Source organism: Simochromis diagramma, unplaced genomic scaffold (genome assembly GCF_900408965.1).
Source record: "Simochromis diagramma unplaced genomic scaffold, fSimDia1.1 OVJJ01000361.1, whole genome shotgun sequence".
NCBI classification, from domain to species: Eukaryota; Metazoa; Chordata; class Actinopteri; order Cichliformes; family Cichlidae; genus Simochromis; species Simochromis diagramma.
The window spans coordinates 7,053,562-7,074,684 of NW_024386860.1; the positions used below are offsets into that span (position 1 = coordinate 7,053,562).

At 39.9% G+C, this 21,123-nt stretch overlaps 1 protein-coding gene across 3 annotated transcripts in view; it reads left to right on the forward strand.

Annotated features, from left to right (window-relative positions):
• grik5 (glutamate receptor, ionotropic, kainate 5) overlaps positions 1-17,616 on the forward strand; it is a 92,349-nt gene extending 74,733 nt beyond the window's left edge. For 2 of the 3 annotated variants that reach the window (XM_040030193.1, XM_040030194.1), the window contains 7 exons: positions 489-598; positions 850-1,023; positions 5,327-5,492; positions 6,583-6,808; positions 8,692-8,820; positions 12,078-12,244; positions 13,624-17,616. In XM_040030193.1, the coding sequence (XP_039886127.1) occupies positions 489-598; positions 850-1,023; positions 5,327-5,492; positions 6,583-6,808; positions 8,692-8,820; positions 12,078-12,244; positions 13,624-14,250 (1,599 nt within the window). In that variant the 3' untranslated portion in view covers positions 14,251-17,616. The remainder of the gene's footprint in view (positions 1-488; positions 599-849; positions 1,024-5,326; positions 5,493-6,582; positions 6,809-8,691; positions 8,821-12,077; positions 12,245-13,623) is intronic. The other variant, XM_040030195.1, reaches the window with a different exon arrangement.
• The last annotated feature ends 3,507 nt before the right edge of the window (positions 17,617-21,123 follow it).

Consider the following 21,123-nt stretch of genomic DNA (forward strand, 5'->3'; position numbering starts at 1 on the left):
CTGCTTTATTGCCAACTGGGTCATACAGAGAACGACAACTTGCACTTGTTAAAATGAGGCTTAAGGAATCTTATCTTCGAAGCTGATGATTGTATGTCTGCAGTATCCTGCAGGCTGCATCCACTAAGTCCACACTGAAATTTATAGGTATAATTCATATTGCTCAATAAGTCAGTGTGCTGTAACTGGGCAACAGCTTTACATTGCTAATGAGGCTTTGGATCTAAGCCAAGTATGCTTCAGCACCAGGCATTGTGAAACAGAGTGTTTATGGATTGTAGCATTAGTGTATCAAAGCACTGCAGACTTTAGTATCAAAGTGCAGTGAAGGACACTGCCCTCCTGTGGTGCAAAGGGGACTCTCCCTGACAACTGAGACATTGAGACCTTGTTTTCTAACAGATTGTAGCTTCCTGTATGTCCATTAGTCACCATCTGTCTCTGCTTCTACAGCTTTCTACTTCTCTTTCTTCTCTTCTATGCACCAGGGTCGGAAGCCCGGTTATTTCTCCTTCCTCGATCCCTTCTCTCCAGCCGTCTGGCTCTTCATGTTGCTCGCCTACCTGGCTGTCAGCTGTGTGCTGTTCCTGGCTGCAAGGTCAGTGCATTACATCACACACTGTACTGATTGTCTGCAGTTCACATCAGAGCTCCATCATTTTTTATCTTGTTGAACACAAGTCACCTGTCACATATTGAAATTTCTTACCTTATGCAACCTACCGCAGACAGTTTTGACAAAGGTCGAGTGACTGATTGGAGATGACTTGAGTGATGTGACAGAGGTACATTACTGTGTTGCAGCTTGTCCTCGAGGTCACCTTACTTTACCTTTATTTTTCGCATCAGGTTAAGCCCCTACGAGTGGTACAATCCTCACCCATGTCTTCGAGAGCGCAGAGACATGCTGGAAAACCAGTACACTCTGGGAAACAGCTTGTGGTTCCCTGTTGGAGGCTTCATGCAGCAGGGATCAGAAATAATGCCAAGAGCCTTATCCACCAGATGTGTTAGTGGAGTGTGGTAAGTTATAGTATGATTACAATGCATTTGTTTGTGTTTGTCAACCAGTATAAAGTCCACGCCTACTCAGAAATATGTCTTGCATTCATTGTCTCTTCACTCGTAAGTTTGTCCTTCACTGTTTAGAAAGGTGTTTATACTGAGTTGACATTAGCAGGCTGATTACGGATTCCTCCGCTGAAGGGAAAAGTTTCTACAATATAAATTTAAGACGCGGCTGGATGTGGAAGTGAGTGAGGAAGAAGGAGTCAGTTACTTTATTGATTTTCTCTTTTTATAACACAGGCACAGATTATTATTCAAAGCAGCATTCAAAGAGTATTTTTCTTGAGGGGATTTTTGCCTTTTTTATCAGACTTTTGAGAAATTGTGTAAAAGGTACTGTATGATGTTCTAATACATTTTACATGTTGCCAAATGCATGCTATCAATTATATTTGAACAGGATTTGGTTGCGCATAGGTCAGTAGTTTGTGTGGAGAACAAAACAGGATTTACCTTTCCCATCATTCGATCTAGAAACCATTAGCAATCATAGCTATGATGATGATTTAGCTTTTTAAAACGTATCTGATTTATAAAACACTGATAAGCACCAAAACCTAGAACACTGGCTGCACCCGAAGGCTGCATAAAAATGGGTTGTTACCCACAGAGTCTAAGCGAGCAGAATAGCTGATGCTTGCATGGGTTTTTGCTAAACACAAACCCCCACCACAAAACAGTAACTACTGAATAGTAGAAGCAGTGAAGATAATAGGAAAATAATACAATATTAGTAAAGTTCAATATTTAAATCATTTAAAGTTAATTTGTATATCACCAAATCACTACATCAGACATCTCAAGGGGTTTTATACTGTAAGTTAAAATCCATACAGTATTTTGGAGAAGATCATAGTAATCAAATGACTCCCTGTGAGCATGAACTTTGTGATACTGGGAAGGGAACCTTTAGCAGAGTTGGGCTCAGGAAGGCTGCCGCAATGGCTCGGGGTTGAGGGGAAAGAGAACACAGGGAGACAGGAAAAAACACAGACTAGGAGAGATTGCAAACCAAATTTGAATTGCTGAATACACACGGGAAGTGAAAATAAATGGAAAATGGAGAAGAAATACTCAGTGCATCACAGAAAGTCCTGCAGCAGTCTGACCCTATTGCACCATAACCAAGGGATGGATCAGGGCGCCCTGATCCAGCCTTAACTATAACCTTTAGCCAAAAGGCAAATTTTAAGTCTAATCTTCAAAGTAGAGAGGGTGTCTGTCTCCTGAATCCAAACTGGGAACTGGTCCCAAAGAGGAGAGGCCTGAAAGCTGAAGGGTTTGCCTCCCATTCTACTTTTAAAAACCAGGAACCACAAGAAAGCCAGCTGTCTGAGAGCGAAGTGCTCTGTTACAATATGAAATTATGTGGTCTTTAAGATATAATGGGGGCCTTTTATGATGGGAGATTTTAAATTAAATTCTGCATTAAATAGGGAGCCAGTGAACAGAAGGTGGTATTGGAGAATTATAAACTTTTTTCGGATCCCTCTTAGTGCTCATACTGAAGGGGTTTGCATTAACTGGGGATTTTTAGAGAACTTCTTGAGAAACATGACAATGATGAATTTATAAGTACATGAATAATTCTTCAGCATCACTTAGCCAGGATATTTTAATTTTAGAGATGAACAGATAAGACCTACATGTTTGTTTAATATGTGCCCTGAAGGAAAGAAATGGTCAAAAATGAGTGTTACTGGAAGCCAAGATGATGCCATCCTGAGTATCTGGTTAGACATGTTTCTAATATTTTTTGGGCTAAGTGCAATTTAGATGCAGGAATTAGGAGATCATTCACGCCTTTGTGTCTTTAAGACACGCCTATAGTTCAACTACTTGATTTGTATTATCTGACTTAATCTAAATAGCAATGCAAATGTATGCTATATCTTCTAATAGCAATGTCTAAGAGTATATAATAGCAAAGGTGGGCTCAGATCTCTGTAATAAAAGTTTGTGGTCAACAGTATAAAATGCTGCACTGACGAGCACAGAGATGAGTCCACTGTTATAAGAATATCATTTGTAACTTTCACTAATGCTGTTTCTGTGCTGTGATGAATTCTGAATCTTGACTGAAACTCAAATAAAAAAATTCAAATAAACCATTCCTCTGCAGATGATCAGTTAACTGTTTTACAACTATTCTTTCAAGGATTTTGAAAAGAGGAACGTTGAAGATTGGTCTATAATTATCTAAGACAGGTGGATCAAGTGGTGGCTTTTAAGTAGAGGTTTAATTACTATTACTGTAGTACGTAGCCTATTGATAGAGCTAAATTAATCATATTTAGAATTGTAGCTTTAATTAATGGTAAGACCTCTTTGAAAGTCTTGTAAGAATGGAGACTGACAGAGATGTTGATGGTTTAAAGGACGAAATGACTGAAGTTATTTTAGAAAGATTGTTACAAGAGAAAAAGTCTAAATAAATATCCATAGTATTGGCTACAGTGCTTAAAAGAAGGGTTGGATTTTTCCTGTTTTACTCAATCTGTGACAAATAGCTTTACAGAGGGCTTTTTATAGAGCAACAAACTGTGTTTCCATGCAAAGTGAAGATTTTCTAGATTAGTGAGCTCTTTAGCTGAGTTATCTGTTTTAAAGCGTATGTTTGTGGGTTATAGCAGGGAGTCAAGCATCTCTGATTTGTTGGTTTCTTTACAGAGGAGCCACAGTAATCAGGGCCATACACAGTGAGGATATTAACAAGATAATTAAGCTCTGGGAGTAAATTTTGGGTAGCTGTTCTGCATTGTGTTGTTACAAAGCATTAAAGAAGATAACAAAGAAGAAAGCACTTCTTTATATTTTGTTACAGCACTTTCCAAAAGACATGCAGTGCACTGAATTTGTTTTCCAGTGCTCTGTAGTCCATTATTATTTAACGCACTAAGTGTTATTAAGTGTTATTAAAACAAAAGGAGGGTTTTCAGGGGATACTGCTCAACGTTCAGTTTCTGTGCTATAAGTCAGGACAAAAGCCAGAGTGTGATTAAAACAGTGAGTGAGCTCATTTACATTTTGAGAGAAGAAAATTGAATCTAATAATAAATTAAATTAAATGTTGAGGCTGTCATTTTCAGCATCCACATGAATGATCACCCATTATAATTATTTTAACAGAAATGAGAACTGAATGCTATAAAGAGGGCCAAGTGGACGATGGATGACTACAAATAAAACAGTTTTCTTGTATTTTCCAATTAAGGTGTGCAAGGTTAAGAGTAAAGCTTTTGAATTAATTTTTAGTTGATTGATAACCTAGAGTGACAGATTGCTGCCACTCCTCCTCCTCAGCCTGTGCTTCAAGGAGTCTGATGCTTGATGTGACTTTGGGGTGTTGAGTCGTTTAAACTAATAAATTATGCCTTAGTAAGGTTCCTGTGAGGCAAAATAAATCAGTATTTTATCCATTACTAACCATTTTTATAAAGTAAAAACACATGTTAATACTTTATAATCACTAGATAATCAGGTTCCAAACAATACATGATTTTCCTTGTTAACTATTTTGAGTATACGGTATATTTAAAAAAAAAAAAAAAAAAGGTAAATACAATTTTAAGGCCCATGTCTGCAAGAGAATAGTTCATTTTTTAATGTCATTTAAAACATTTTACTGGATGTGTCAATAAAAAACTGTTTGAGTCCCGTAGTGCCAGCGTTTTATGGAAACAATTGACAAAAGCTCACTAAGCTCACAGAAATACTAGCCTGACAGCACTCCAATAGTGAGAGTGAATGTGAGAAGAGGCACAAGAGAACGAAATAATAACCACTAAGAGCTGAGGAGATAAAGGAAGACAGGAACAGCTAGATTACAGGGAGGTGAGCAAGATGTCAAGCATAGTCAGTACATGATGTTCTCTTTGAATAAAGTTTGTAGACATGCAAGAAGTCCCATTTTCAATGTTATTAGTGTGGAGTATCTAAAGTGATGGGAAAATAGATGTGAAGCTACAATCATTGCACTGAAGTGTATTATCATTTGAAAATGATTAAGTGGGGCTATTTTACTGTGACACTTTTTAAGATGTTCAATTTGATAAACGTCCTGATTTGTCAGGTGTTTCCTTTGCTGGGTTAACTCAACCCCAGCAAAGTGTCTCTACTGATATTCGCCAAAATAACTGGTGTATTATGTATGAATTTTGCAGCTTATCAATACCATGATGGATCACTGTTGCCACTCCAGTGGTGCTTTATCTCTCCCTTCATCTCTCTTTTTCCTCGCCTTTTTTCCACCTTGCAGGTGGGCTTTCACCCTGATCATCATTTCCTCCTACACGGCCAACTTGGCGGCCTTCCTGACCGTCCAGCGGATGGAGGTTCCCATTGAGTCTCCAGACGATTTGGCCGACCAGACGAACATCGAGTATGGCACGATCCACGGCGGGAGCACCATGACCTTCTTTATGGTGAGGCTCCGGTTGTGCTTGGGTTTGGAATTTGGGAATAATTATATGTGTGCTTTTATCCGTGTTAAATATTTGTTTGTGTAGCTGTTTGGATTGACTAACTCCCTAAATCGCTCTGATAGCAATTCAGGAAATAGTTGTTCATAAAGTTTTCTATGCATTTGTGTGTTACATGTAATGGACCGCAGTGCTTCTCTCTTCATTGCTGAGAACGGAGTGAACGATTATCCTCATATTTGCCACTCTGTCTCTGAGTTTCTCTCTTGTTTTCTTTATGGCTGTTTGTGTTTGTGTTAAGTGGCTGACTGCCTGTGTTTGCTTATGAGAACGCTACCGGCATCTGTGTTGACATCTGTGTTTGTCATAGTGTGGGTGTGCGCATGTGTGTGTGTGTGTGTGTGTGTGGGTCTTGTATTTGTGTGTGGGTGTGTTAGTATAGAGGAGTGTGTGTAGGTGAGTGTTTAAAAAATGTATTTGTTTATATGTTGGTAAATGGCAAAATGCCAGTTAGAGTTTATTTTTCAGTCACTAGTGTTCGTCCAAATGGCGGATATAAGAAAGAATGGTGTGTGTTTGCCTACATAAGCCAGTTTCATTGCCACAGTACATTACCCCACTCAATACCTAATCCACACACGCATACACAATCTCATTGTTGTACACAGATGCTACCATCTATACCCTTTTCCTTTCTTCTCCCATACAAAGAGATACTACATGTAATTGTACATTTAATCCTGTTTTGGACCTTGCCATTTTTTGTTAAGTGCTGAACCACCTCCTGTGTGCCGATTTACTTCCATCTGTATGAAAGATGATGCATCAGCTACGCTGTGAGCAAATAATCTGTTGCTTTGCTTCACTTTCCTTTTTTCTCCCTCCACTCTCCGCGCTGCTTTTTCCCTCTGTTTGCTATTGATATTTTTACTCTGCTTGCCATTGTTCACACCTGATTTTCTCTCCTGTGTGTACTTCCCTTCCCGTTTATCTTTAATGCATCTCTTTCATATTCCTTCTTGTCGGGGAAACTTGTATATTCACCTGTAATTACTGCTGAATTGCCGTTGTTGTGTTCCTGTTTCCTCTGCAGAACTCAAGGTACCAGACCTACCAGCGGATGTGGAACTATATGAACTCCAAGCAGCCTAGCGTATTTGTGAAAAGCACGGAGGAAGGCATCGCCCGTGTGGTCAACTCCAAGTATGCTTTCCTGATGGAGAGCACTATGAACGAATATCACCGTGGCCTGAACTGTAATCTCACACAGATCGGAGGCCTGCTGGACACCAAGGGTTACGGCATTGGCATGCCACTAGGTAAAAATACTGCATCACAAAAAGTTCATGCAGCACCTGATAATGTATTACCTACTTTAAATATTTCTGTACGCAGAGAAATGTCTTAAAAATGTATCTCATAACTTTTTTAATTGCTCCAAGACTCCAAATATATCTATAAAGTTATGAAAAAGCAACTGGGAAGCTAGTAGAGATGTAACACTGTTCCCTTTTTGATAATTACAGACATTGCTGATGCATTTTAAAAGTGCTGTTTCACAGCTTGTGAACTAAAAGAATAACATGATGTAGTATTTAAAAAAATTATGCATGCAGATTTTTAGTTTTAATTATTCTGAGTGGTTCAAGTTAAAATATAACTGATAAAATGCAACAGGTTAACATTTCAAATCCCCTTTAATGTACCTGACTTGTGACTTGAGTTGCATCCATGTCATCAGCTAATTCGATGTTTGCATTAATGAGCAGTTGAACAGGTGTACCACATAAAGCGAAATACTGTGACTGAGCATCTACAACAGAGACCAGGCTGCTTAATCATAAGTGACAAGGAGCTATCTCGTTTCTAAAATTATACAATTATTTGACAAAAAGAAAAAAAAAAACCTCATTAAATGACAGCGTGAGAAGCATGAGATCAATTATGCTAAATAGACACATGTAGTTGTCTGTGATTTGTGAGATTAGACCTGAAAATTGTCTTGTACATGGTCGGTTTATTTTTTATCTGTGGGATTAGCAGCTATTTCAAATGGAAGTAACGTGCACACAGTTAATTGCTTTTCCACTCACGCCCAGCGCTCGTGAAGCCACTTTTTAGCACTTAGATGAGATTGTCACTGAATCACAGTAATCTGTTCCTATGAAGAGGTCAGCCATATCTCACTGTCTATTATTGACCAAGGCTGTGGAGGAATGGAGAGAAAAAGCAGACACAGAATAAAGAAGGAAAGACCACAGATGTGAAATAAGCCTTTGTAAGGGACATAAGAGGAAAAAAACCAAACATATTATCCCACTCACCTCCAGGTAAGAGGCTGTTTAAATTTAAAGAAATAGGCAGATATTTTTACACTTGAATAATTTCTTGCTGGGAATTAGATGACAGATCTGCTTAAGGATATGCTATTAAAATCTCATTAGGGTGTCTACAGTTGCTGTTCATCAGCAAGCTGCTTGGCAACCCACCATAACCTCTGTTCTACCTTTTCGTGTCCTGTGCGTTATAACTTGTACCTGCTTTACTGGGTTGTCTTGCTGCATCTCTCCCAGCCTCCAGCTTTCTGTGTATCCACATAGAAGCATGGGAAAGTGGTGGGAGGTGATGCCAAATTTATATTGCTGCAGTCATTAGTTGTCCTGATTGAAATCGTTTTTTTTTCTGGCGGGAGGTTGGTGTTCTCCAGCAGTGACTTAGCGAAGGAGGCATGATAATCACTGAACAACTGTCAACACTTTCTATAGAGACTGTTTATGTGCAGAAGGCCTGTCTAATAAAAGCTGCCTGTTGATTATCTTCACAGCTAAATACCATTATGCTAAAGAAAACATATTTGTCATTTGCACAGACGGAACCTTTAAACCCTCTAAATCTGGTCCAGCATATCTGGTTTGCTGCATACTTTGTATGCTATTCAACCAGCTGCTGAACCACTGTGTCCGTCTAGTTGTTATCTTGCTGTCTATCTCTCACTAATCCTCTCTTTATTCTCACCATAAGATCACTTCTAGCCATCTCCAAGCTGCAGCGGCAATTCTCTTTTTCTGCTTAGTCTCTTTAACACTTAATCATTTCATGTTTTTCCCCTTTTTCTGAAAAAAAAAACCTCTCCCCTGTCAGGTCTCTTATGCTGCACCTTGCCCACCACTTGCTCTTATCCTGCCTTCTTGTTTTTTTCCAGGATCTCCATTCAGAGATGAGATCACACTGGCCATCCTCCAGCTGCAGGAGAATAACAGGCTGGAGATACTAAAGAGGAGGTGGTGGGAGGGAGGCCAATGTCCCAAAGAGGAGGACCACCGTGCCAAGGGTGAGTCGACCGCAGCTGTCTGCCTCCGTTGCCTCCTTCTCTCTAATGTCCCCAGTAATAGTCTCCTCACTCTCTGCTACCGTCCAGCTAATGGCTAATGCCTAACCTAATGTCCTTGCGAAGGGTACTTAGCACAATCTACTTTCCCAGATGTCTTCTGTTTGTCTCAGGTGGTGCATAATGTGAATTTTATTGGAGACAGTGTATCTGTTTACATGTGTGTATTAAGAGTGTGTATATGTGTGGGCAAAGCTTCTGCATGAATGACAGAGATGATGAAAACATCTCTGCGTTTATGCCACTGATGTCAGATGAAAATCTCTTTTAAAAATGATTTTGCTAACAAAATGCTTCAGTTCAGGCATTTCAGTATTGTTACACTTTATCAGTGCAGTTTATCTCAAACCCTTCAGGGCCCTATAATTCTGTTTGTCACTCAAGCACTTCATTCCAGGCAATTTAAATTTGAAACTCAGATGAAAGAGTACTGAGCAGTGATTTAGGATTACACTCACATTAAGTTTTTGGTTATTACTGTGGGTCAAGCTGTAGAAGATGGAAAGTTTAGTACTTTCCACAACGCAGCATGGTAGCATCTTTGTTAGACCACTTACTTCCAGCAGATTATCAATTAGAAAATATGAATCATGCAAAACTTACATTATGAATATTATGACAATTAAGGTGTTTTCTGATACTTAATCAACAGCTGAAATAGAAATCTGTACAAGAACAGTAGCATCAAGCTAGAGTCTGGTTAGCTTAGCTTAGCTTAGCATAGCGCAAAAAAATAGAAGATAAAAATAAGCAGCCTGCGACTATCAGCAGGTTTAAAGTGCACACCATTAGTTCTCCCATCACATAGTTAGGTCGATTTGTGTTATTTAACCTCTGTACACCACCACAGTGGATTTTAAATAAAACTGTCAAGATGTGATTGAAGTGCGTACTTTTAACTTCAATTCATGTGGTTTAACAAGACATTTAATGAGTATTACATTATTTGTTTAGAGATTACAGCAACATTTTATATAAAGTCACTCATTTTCAGAGCCTCAAAATTAATTGGACTAACATAATTTGAAATACAGGGACCGTTTTGATACTTGGATGAAAATCCTTCAAGCCATTGACTGTCAGAAATCCATGGATGTCATCAAATTCTGCATTTCCTCCTTTAAAGGGCTCTCCCAGGCCTCTGCGGCAGTCACTTTCACTTGCTGCTTATCTGTGGGTGTTTTATATTTAATAAAAGAATGCTCTGTTTGGTTTAGATTAGGTGACCGACTTGACCAGTGAAGAATAAACCCATTTCTTTGCCTTGAGAAATTCTTGGTTTGTATTTTTAGTATTAACTTGTGAAGCACTGCCCGATCAATTTTGCAGCATTTGTCAGAATCTTTCTTTCTTTCTTTCTTTTTGCTCTACATTTTTCTTCCCCTCACTCTGGCACAGGTGAATCTAAGTTTTCCCGTTTAAACGATTTTTTCCAGATATCTGCAGACTCTTTATTTGTTCTGTGGAAAATACTAATCTGGCCTTCTTGTTCTTGAGTGTAACTACTGGTTTGTAGCTTATTGTAAATGCTCTGTATTTGCATTCATGAAGGCGCCTCGTAATTGCAGACTTTGACAAAGATGCACTTGCGTCCTCGCGAGTATTCTTGGCTTTGTTAGATGTTATGAAGATGTTTTTCTTAACCATGAAAAAAAATCTGTCATTATCCAGCTTATTTGTCTTCTGTGGGTCTTCAGGCCCTCTGGTGTTGCAGAGCTGACCACTCCAACACCAAAAGACAGACTTAATTCTTCTTAAGAATGTATCAGATTTTTGATTCAGCCACGCCTAAACTTTTTGCTCTTTATCAAGGTTTATTTTTCTTTTTTCAGCCCAGTGATGGCCTCCATCACTTGCACTGACAGCTCTTCAGGCTCTATTTAAAAGGACATTGAAAAGCTATAAAATGCGAATTCAACACTTTGAGCCAAAGTCAGATATTATGTTGGCTTCTTTTAACATGAAATAATGAGGGAAATAATAATGCGGTGGTGTACAAGTGCAAAGGTAGAAAAATTGTGTCTTTGCCCATTATTGTCCTCAGTGTTTGTACTTGAACCTTGCCGTACACTGTTCTCTTCTCTACATTCAACTTAAATTGCACGTCTTTTTGTTATTTTGTTCCTGTTTTCTTTAGTTATTTTTCATCATTATCTAAAGTGAGAGCCTAATGATAGTTGTAATAGTTGGTGCTGTATGTGGTACAGATGGCAAAGCCTCTTGAGGCAAATGAACAATTAGTGCATTGATAGCAAAACAAGGCAATTTTGGCCTCATTTTTTTTAGGTTAATGATTTTAAAAGTCAAGCTTTTTCACCGTGTTTTATTATAAATTAACTTAATTGTTTTCAGTTAATGAGTTATGTTTTACTAACCTCATGTTATTAAGTTAACCTAAAAAACAATTATAGAATAGAATAGCCCTTTATTGGCGATGTACATGTACATTACCATTATGGATAAGTAACCTAACCTTGATATGTTTTAGTCCCTTTTGCGCAAAGGCCCACGGCATCAGGATCTGCAAAATTGTAATTTTTTAAATTCAAAGTTTAATTCACAGCATTGTACTTTTAAACTGAGCCAAACTTCATTCTCACCAACACGGCAGGTCATCAACCCTGCAGTTCACTTCCCTTAGAGTATCACAGCTGTAACAATCTAACATGAAAGTAAATGAAACACACAACAAACCTCGATGCTTTAACAGTAACAGTAACAAACATCAAAAACAATGTCGTATTACATAACATGCTTAATATTTCAGCTCTCTTTGCTGACACACTCACTCATGTCTGGGCTTATTAAAGCACAGACTACAGCTGACAAACAGGTGTCGGTTTATCTTCCTTCCTAGTCTCGTTTTTTGATCGTATGTACAATCGTTTCTATTTATCATGCACAATTTTGAGCAGCTGCACATTAATACTTTCCTATGATCCTTCATCACGTGCACTAACTGAATATCAGAATGCACACATTCAGAATAGTCGAATATAATCATAAATCTATTCAATCATTTATAAATAAAATTATATAAGTTAAGTAAGAGACAATGAATCATAATTGCCAGAAGTGCTCCTTCAACTATGTCTTTTTTCACTGTGCTTGTAAACCTCCTTTGACAATAAACAGTTGCCCATTATGATGCATTTGCGCACGTATGTGCTAATCTTTGTCTCCTGTGGCCTGTTGTCAAGGTCTGGGCATGGAGAACATTGGGGGCATCTTCGTTGTGCTGATCTGTGGCCTCATTATCGCTGTGTTTGTGGCCATTATGGAGTTTGTGTGGTCGACACGCCGCTCGGCAGAGACTGATGAGGTATGCCCCCATACCTGCCCTCGCCGACCCCACAGACACACCCCAGTAGGTTCCCATGGCATCCAGCCATCCCTTTTGATTATGTTATTTGGTGTGTGTCCCTGTGTTGTGTTCGTGTGTGTGTGAGAAAGAGAATGGATGGGTTACTTTTTCAGCTTTTGCCTCCATTTGTATGTGTTTGTTTGTGCCGTAACATTCAAGGTTCACTGTGTTTTGTGCATGTGAGATGAGAGGAATGTTTAAGTACGTGGCTCTGACCTGCTGTAGCGTTCGAATTTTACGACAGCTAGAGAATCTAATTGCATGTTCTGCCTGTTTTGATTTCACTGTGCCCTTTTAGTGTTCGGTGTTTAACAGTATGGCAGCAAGTGTTTGTGAGCTAAACATGATAGTTGGATAAGCAATATTGAGAAATGCCAATATTTGCTTGCATAAAGAAGTAGTGTGAACTTTTTTCCCTGGCATTAAATGTCATGATGTATCTTCTTTTACATGCCTCACATGTACGCTGGTATTCTTCGTTTCCATTGTTGTGTGTATTGCTTCTCACTCATGTCATTGTGCGTCTCCCTCTGTCTCTCTCTCTCTCAAACGCACACACACACACACACACACACCCATGCACACACACACACTCTCCTCCTGTCATTCGGCCATCAGTGTGTGTTCTCCAATAACGAGTACTGTTTCTGTTTATGTGAGCACATGACTTTTTATAAATCATGCTTTCATTGAGAATGTGGTTGGCCTGTAGTGGACACGTTGATGCATTTTGTTAGTCATGTGTGCGTATCGCAGTAGTCATGCAGCTGGAATGATGATGAGTATTGGTGGATGTGAAAGTTTGGTTTAGAATGTGTTTATGTGTGTGTTTGTGTGTGTGTGTGTGTGTGTGTGTGTGTGTGTGTGTTTGAGGCTGTGCACAGTTGCTGTACGAGTGAATGCTTCTGTATTTGTGCGCCTGAGTGTGCCGGCCTGCCTGTCCGTTCATGGTGCCATAATGAAGTGCCCATAAACTAAACATTTTGCTGTTCCGTGTGTTTGGATTGTAATAACTCTCTCTGCTTCTTGGATATTCTCCCATCTCTATCCATCCACACATCCTTCCTATGACCTCTCCATTTATTTTCAAACCATCTTTCCATTTGTTGGTCTCTGCGCCCTCGCTTCTCCTGCTCCTTTTTGTTTACCATGCCCACTGTGTCTGTTCTGCCTTGTTGCCGGCTTGTTCTTTTTGTTTTGCTTTTCCTTTCAATTTTCTTGTTCTCCCTCCGCTCTCCTATTTATGTACTGCCTTACCACTTGTCTTGTTCTGCTGCCTGCCTACTTTGTGTCTATGGCACCTCCTCCCCTGCCTTTGCCTCCTTTCCTCTTCCTTCCCTTCCGTCTTTCTTCTTTCCTCCCTCCTTCCGTACGTCCTTTAGGTGTCTGTCTGTCAGGAGATGATCACAGAGTTCCGAAACGCCGTCTCCTGTAAAAAGAGCTCTCGAATGCGCCGCAGACGGCCCCTGAGCAGCTCAGCAGCCTTGCGTCACCCTACCCGTATTGCTCTGGGGGCCCCTCGGCCCCTGCGCCTGGTCCGGGAGATGCGGCTCAGCAACGGCAAGCTGTACAGCGGAGCTGGCCCCCTGACAGGTGGAGCTGGAGGGGGAGCCGGAGGAACGGGGCAACCAGATCTGGGCCCTGGGCCCCAAAGGATCCTAGATGATCCGCTTGGAGCCAACACCACCCCACCTCCACCTGCCCCCACCCCTGTGATGCTGCCTGCGCGCAGCTGCACCCACGTGAGGATCTGCCAGGAGTGCCGAAGGATCCAGAGCCTGAGATCAGGTAGCAGTATAGGATCAGCGTCAACAAGAATACCCCCTTCATCCGCCCCCCTGCCCCGGATACCTCCACCCCCACCCCCATCCTCGTCCAATACAGACAGTGAGGGTGGAGGCGTGCCCAGCCCAAGGCGACTACATCACAGCCCCCCAGCTCATACCCCTCGACCCATTCCACCTCCGCAGAGCAGCAACACCTCAGACCTTCTTGGGGACCAGGACTGAGGAATGAAGCAGGTGAGGTAGAGGGGTGAGATAAATGGGTGAGGGACATTTGTGCTGCTTAGAAAAAACACTGTTTCCACTGATCAGATTCATCCGAGAACTGAAATGTTTGAGATGAGGGAACAAAGGAGTAAAAAAAAAGAAAAAAAAAGAAAAAGGAGTTGAACTCATGATAAGGCCAGCCAACACGGAGCGAGAACGAGAAGAAACATGGGGGACCAAGACTTCATCCACTTCAGAACTGAAGACACAGAGAGGTGGTCATCGGTTAAGTGTTTGCATTTGGCTAAGAAGAACAGTTCAGTTTGGATAAAAGAGAGAGGAGATGCACATGACCACGCGTCAGTGCCCGCTGGCCTCCTTTTGTCTCCTTACTCCCCTCTCGTGTCACTTCTCATTTGAGGGTCCTGGTTTTCTTTCACGGACACTTCACTGGAAGCTAACCAGCCCTTTACTGAAATGAAGCCTTGCTGGTGGACATACTGTATCTGTATGTGGTTTTAAAACAGCAACTGACTTCCAGAGAATTTATTCCTGATGTTTTTTTTCTGTTGTCTTTTTGTTACCATTGTTCTAAGTGGGAATTTCAGAGTTAAATAACAGACTACGTGTGACAATATGGTGGATTATAACATACCAAGACACTTGACAACAGCTAATTGTGTTCGAGAGTTTTGTGCCCCTCCCTGTGCCCCATAGCTGCTTTTTGGATGGGATCGGGGAAGCTGGATGAAACGACTTCAAGGCAACGTAATGCAAACGGTAGCAGAGAAAACTGTTGGTCTGCCTTTCTTTACACTGTGTGTGCGTGTGTGTGTAAAATTTGTGCTTCCTGTAAGTCTGTCCGTAACTGCTCAAAACGAGGAGAACCGTGTACCCAGCAACAGCTTCTTTCTACCAATGTTAGATATTCAGACAGACACAAAAAGGGAGAGAGAGGGAGCGAATGAGCGAGCGAGCAAGAGGCTTTGAAATGTGAAATTAATGTCCCTCGTTATCCTGGGTAACGCTTGCCAAGCCCTTACTTCTTTTTCACCTCTGTTCACACCATGTAGACAAGATAGAGAGACTGGGCGAGTCAGAGACAGAGAGGCAAGATAGAGACGAGCAGGAAAAGAGGAGGTGGAAAGAGCCAGAGAGTTAAAAAAGGACACTACTGAATTTGAATAAGAATTCCCTCACTGAACTACTTCCATTATTAGATCTGTCCTGATCTGTTAATTCTGGGCATCTTTTAAGGGGCTTGTTAATGCGCCAGCAGACTATAAATGCGGCTTCCTCCCATCTCTCTGTTCGACAGGCTATCTTGGCCGTCCACAGCAGCGGCTCCTGCCAGTATGATAGACTCAACACAGCCTTGTCAATATCGTCTCAAGCTTTTGATCACCTAATTACTCCCCTCAGTGGCTGGGGACAATTCAGGAGGGGGTCGAATGCAGGGAAACGCGCTGATAAATAGATGTAGAAGAAATGTTTTTTCTCTCTGGCTGGGAAGCGAATCTGTTTTAATTATGTTGTTAATGTTATAGCCTTACAGTTTTGTGAAACTCCAATGAAAACAGACTCTAGTGTACAAGCAAAGTGTGCTTAAAGGGAGAAATACTGGTGGGTTTGCATGTTTTTGCCCTTTTGCTTTAAAACTTGTTCAGTTTTTGCTCAACATACAAGACTTTTTTAGACCAGCTTCAACAACTGTGGCACAAAATACATTACATACAACAGTTATCAGTCTGGATTTTTTAATTGTCAACAAATTGCAGTTCAACTAGGGGACATGTTCCTTTGTATCGACCCTGTTAAATACTGACTGCAACAACCAGTGCCTGAAAATAGTCCCCCAGTAAATATAGCCTTTACTATTCTTTCTCCAACATCTGCTAAAAACTGCAGTTCCCAGCTGTGTTGCCTTTTTAAAATGGGACTGCACTCCGTGTTTCAGCGGGAATATAGACATTGTTTACTAATCCTCCATCTTCCTCTGTTTGTGGGCACTGCCGCCGTCGTATTCACTCAGATGCAGTGTAGTGCTCGGTCTGTTGTGGTCTAATGGAAAAAAAAAAATCAGACCAGCTTTATGTCAGCAGTAAATCCAATTATTTACATGAATGCGAGAGAGGCAGCAGGCGTGTTGTTCTCCTTAGATCAAATATAAGCGTAATTAATTTTACACGCTGCCGCGGTATAGCGTATGTATACCTCTGCCGAACAGTTCATGTTATGTTTGCATGATTAATGCAGACATATTACTCAGAATGTTAATGTTCCATTATTATCATGTGCAGCATTTGCATTTTCTACAGGTCACTGACTCGATGTGCATTGAACCTGTTGCCCAGTCAGTTTCCAAATTAATCCCTGCTGAATGATTCTCTACTTAGTGGACTGGGGGCGTTCGATACACCCACTTAGTTGTGGTTAGTGTACTTACAGTGACAGTTGTAATAAAGTCTTTCTGGAACACCAACATTCAAGATGTAAGAGTTAGCAAATGCAACGGTTATAGTATAAGACAGCGTCTGTGTTTTGTTATTGGGTTTCTTCACAGATTGATTTCCTGACAGAGTTTATGAATGTAATGCTTTAGAAGCTGATTCCTAATTATTGGGAAAACACAGTGTCCCCGCTCCCTGCCCGCATCAGTATCTTTCTTTTTTGTCTCCTTCTTGCCCGTAGTTTGGAATTGCCGTTCTCCAACGTAAAGATGTGTCCCCTATTATCTTCCAAATCCCAACTGCAGCATCCCATAACCAGCAGTAATGCTAAGTGTGTAAGATAATGTGCAAAGCCACCAGTTCACCCTTTACAAATCCCTCAGAAAAATGAAGGCATTGTTGTCTAGACTAACACTGCATTGCTATATAATGTTATGCATTTTGCGGGGAAGCAGGTTTGTTGACACTGTTGTGCTCCAGATAACGAATGATAACATTGTTTGCACACATTATGCCGTTTCTTGTTGAATGATTGCTGTCAGCAGAAGCAGGCTTGATTTGATGCCTCTCTCTCTCTCTCTCTCTGTTTACTTCTGCCTTTGTGTCCAGAATGCTGACAGGAGCGAACCTTTTTCACAAATCTTTACAGCACACACAAACAAAAACACACTCATCCGCTACGCCTTCGTCTCCGATTCCTTTGTTGTCTAAAGGCTGTAAACCCACCGGTTGTTTGTTGTTTTCAAAGTTGTCTTCTGAGTTTCTTTAATGACTTCCATGGTTCATACAAGCTCCGGAAACCTGATGTGTGACAGTACCACACAGCCATCAAGTGGCCACAAACAGCTTTAAACCATCAGCTGAAAGCATTTACAAGCTGCGGTGCATTATTGTGGAGAAGCGAGAGGAAGGTACAAGCCCTAAAAAAATACATAAAAAAAAAAAAGCCAAAATATTGCTAGTATTAATCTAAATGGGAAGGGAGGGTCACAAAACAGATCCAATGGGATGTCTGAACATTCACTCCACGAAACAAACATTTGTTTACTTTTATGTTGTTTTCTTTGGTATTTTTTCATATTTCTATACTAGTGCTAAATGGATTATTAAAACTAATGACTATTATGATGAAATTGTTATTATTACTATTGAAGACGAGAGGCTCTGTGGTGTGCGTGTGGGTGAAGGGTGGAGGATGGGAGGTGTTGGGATGAAGGTGAAATGATGTTCTTCAGAGCCCGCCCTGTTGTTCAAACCTATAGACACACAGACTTCTTTTGGAATAAAAATATTCAAACAGTCCCACAGTGGTACGTGTCTTTGCTTTTTTTTAATAGAAAGCTCACTGATGTCATGTTTTTATTCTAATAGAGGGATGAAGTGATTTAGTTAAGGGCCAGATTTAAGAAACAAACAACTCTTTCAGTCATTTAGGCCCTCAACATCAATAAATACACAGTAACGTGAAAAAAGAGAGTTTTGATAGGATGATATCCTGTAAAAAGTACAAAAAGTACAACCAGTCATTCAGTAGTTTGCAGAACTACTTTCAGCAGCAATAACCTCAAGTAATTGTTTTCTCTTTGAAGTTATTCTTTACAGCATTACTTCTGTTCATTGAGGTTTGCAGACATTGGTCCCTGCACAGCTTAAGATCAGTCATGTTGAGGTCTGGACTCTGACCGGGCCATTGCAACACCTTGATTCTTTTCTTTTTTTAGCACTTCTGTTGTAGATTTGCTGCTGTGCTTGGGATTATGTCCTGTTCTTTCTCCTGGCAACCCTTCAAAACAAGCCATATTTCTTCAGCTTTTTTCTAATTGTACTGTCATGAACTTTAACATTTAAAATGCCCACTAAGGCCTATAGAGTCTGAGAGGTAGCTCTTGGGTTTTTGGTTTTATGTAATATCTCTGAGCATTGCAGAGTGTGATCTTGTGGTGAATTTGCTGTGACGTCCACTCCCAAAGAGATTGTAGCACTGTGTTAACACACACCTGAATGCTCCAGACCAGCAAACTGCTAAAACTTCTGCTTTTGTAGAGGTGCTCACACTTGCTGATGATCACTTAATCAAGCTGATTTGATTAGCACCTCCTGGCTGCTACCTACCCTGTTAATTCTCATGTAAACACTAAGGGTGTAGTTAGTTTTTCATAGCGCTGCATAGAGGCCAGTGAAAACTTTCTTTTTCACATGCCTGTGTGACACAACACCTTCTGATGCTGGTTTTATTAAATATTTTGACCAAACTGAAGACCTTATATGTACTTTATATTTTCATTTTTTTTTTTTTTTACAAAATGTAATTTAATTACTACATAAAAGATTTTTATTTCAGGTTTTCCACACTTAAACTTTACATATTACTTTTAGGTGGTAACCTTAACCTAGCTCAGTGATAAGCTGATATCAAAGTGCTTTGATACTTTACAAATACAAATAATAGTACTGGTACAACAATGTTATTGAGAAAAACTACCCAAAGGATCATAGTAAAGGTAGTTGTTCTGCAGAGATACGCATATCAGACATGCATCACTTAATACACACACACATAGGATATATTCATACTGGCTCACTTGGACACATATGGACTTTATACACTTTTATTTGATAGTTAAGTAGTTTAAAATGTATGGAATGCATGTATTTCACAAGGCTTCTGGTTTAAATCGTATTGATGCATCCTTAGGCTTTTTAGCATAAGATTTGAATCTTCTGTACACCGACCTTATTTAAAAATTTTTACCGCCAACAGTAACTGTCAGACAGATATAGTGCAGTAGAGATACAAACTTACATTTCAAGTACTAGCACAAGTGCAAAATGTAAATAGTGCATACACTTAAATGAATGTACTCTTTGCAGTTTCTGTCCAGCACTGAATAATGCACTCCCTCCACTCTTTCTCACGGACAAGACAAAACTCTAGAGTTCAAGAAGAGAATAAATCACCACCTGTCAGATCTGTCAAAACTTTTTTTTCTTTTTTAGCAACAAAGTTCAGTTATAGAGCCAATCTAGAGACCGTTACACAGAGAAAAAAAACAACAAAAAAAGAAACAACAGCTTTGTGTTCACAGCACAGATTGTTAAGATAATCAGATTTCTCAAGAACTGACTTTCAGTATTAAAAACACACACAACAGATTCAAATGAGCTGTCAAACTAGTCTACAACAAGAAAAAATGATTTTGTTCATACAAGCTCTGACAACACCGGGTGAGCAGACACTTTCACATCACACCCACAGACTCACACTGTGGGGAAATGCTGTTTGAAAACCAGAAGGTGACAGTTCGTAAGGTATAGAACAGTATGGTATGTTTGCAAACCATATTTTCACCCTTTTTTTTCTCCCCTGTTAAAATTAAAAAAAACAAAATACTGCAACACCTGCAGACAGGACTGTGACATGATCATTACACAAATGTTCAACAGAAATGACTGGGAGAGATACAGGAGGACTGTTGTTATTACTACAGCCTGCCTACACACTTACAGAAAATAGTGCTGGGTTTTTGAACATGTTGTATGATATGGAGATAAGCAGGCACCTAATTCATAAGAACAAAACCTCGAGTAACAGTCCAGTCAAGTTTACGGTTTCACAATCAGGCTGCTGTCATGCAGGAACACTCCAGCCTTCCTCTCTACTCACAAAACCTCTAACACTGTACAAGTCTCAAAACCCGGCAGCAGAACAGGAAACAGGAGTACATGCTTTAGTTGTGGCACATCGTGACTTCCAGTTCAGTTGAAAAACAAACAAACTAAAAACAGCTTAACAAGGTTTTTCAATTCAAGCTTGTTCTCTGTGAACGAGCAGTTCTGTTCTCAGTCTCTGCTACTGTCAAATAAAGTTACCAAAATAAATAATACATCCTGGTTGTGTTATTTTTTTTAATTACTTTTTATTTTTGGTCTGATTGGTTTGGAGGAAGAGAAGCGAGCAAACACTTTTTCTTTTTGTGTGTCCCGTCTCATGCTGCCAAACGTCACGTTTTCATCTTTTATTTAAACAGAATTGTACTAAAAACACCTTCTTGTGCAAATTTTGAACAAAACCAAGAACAAGTTGTGAGTTGTAAGGAATTTTCTTTTCTTTTTTTGTGTCCATTTCCCGTTGTGGACAGCGAAAATTTACAACAGATCATCCTACCTACCACTGATTTACATTGCATTACTTCCACGTAAGACTTGTGGTTATAAAGTTTTAAAAACTGGATTAGAGCAGATTTATGCAGTTTAAATTGGCTTGAAATAATGGAAATCAAACAACCACAGCTCAGCTCAGGATACAACATTCAATGTAGAAAACAAACATTCAATGCATGTGATTTGTCTAGAGTAAATGTTAAATAAATAATAAAATTAACAAAAATGCAGTGTATGCCATCTTGTCATTTCTTTTTTTTGGCAGTTCTGGACACACAGC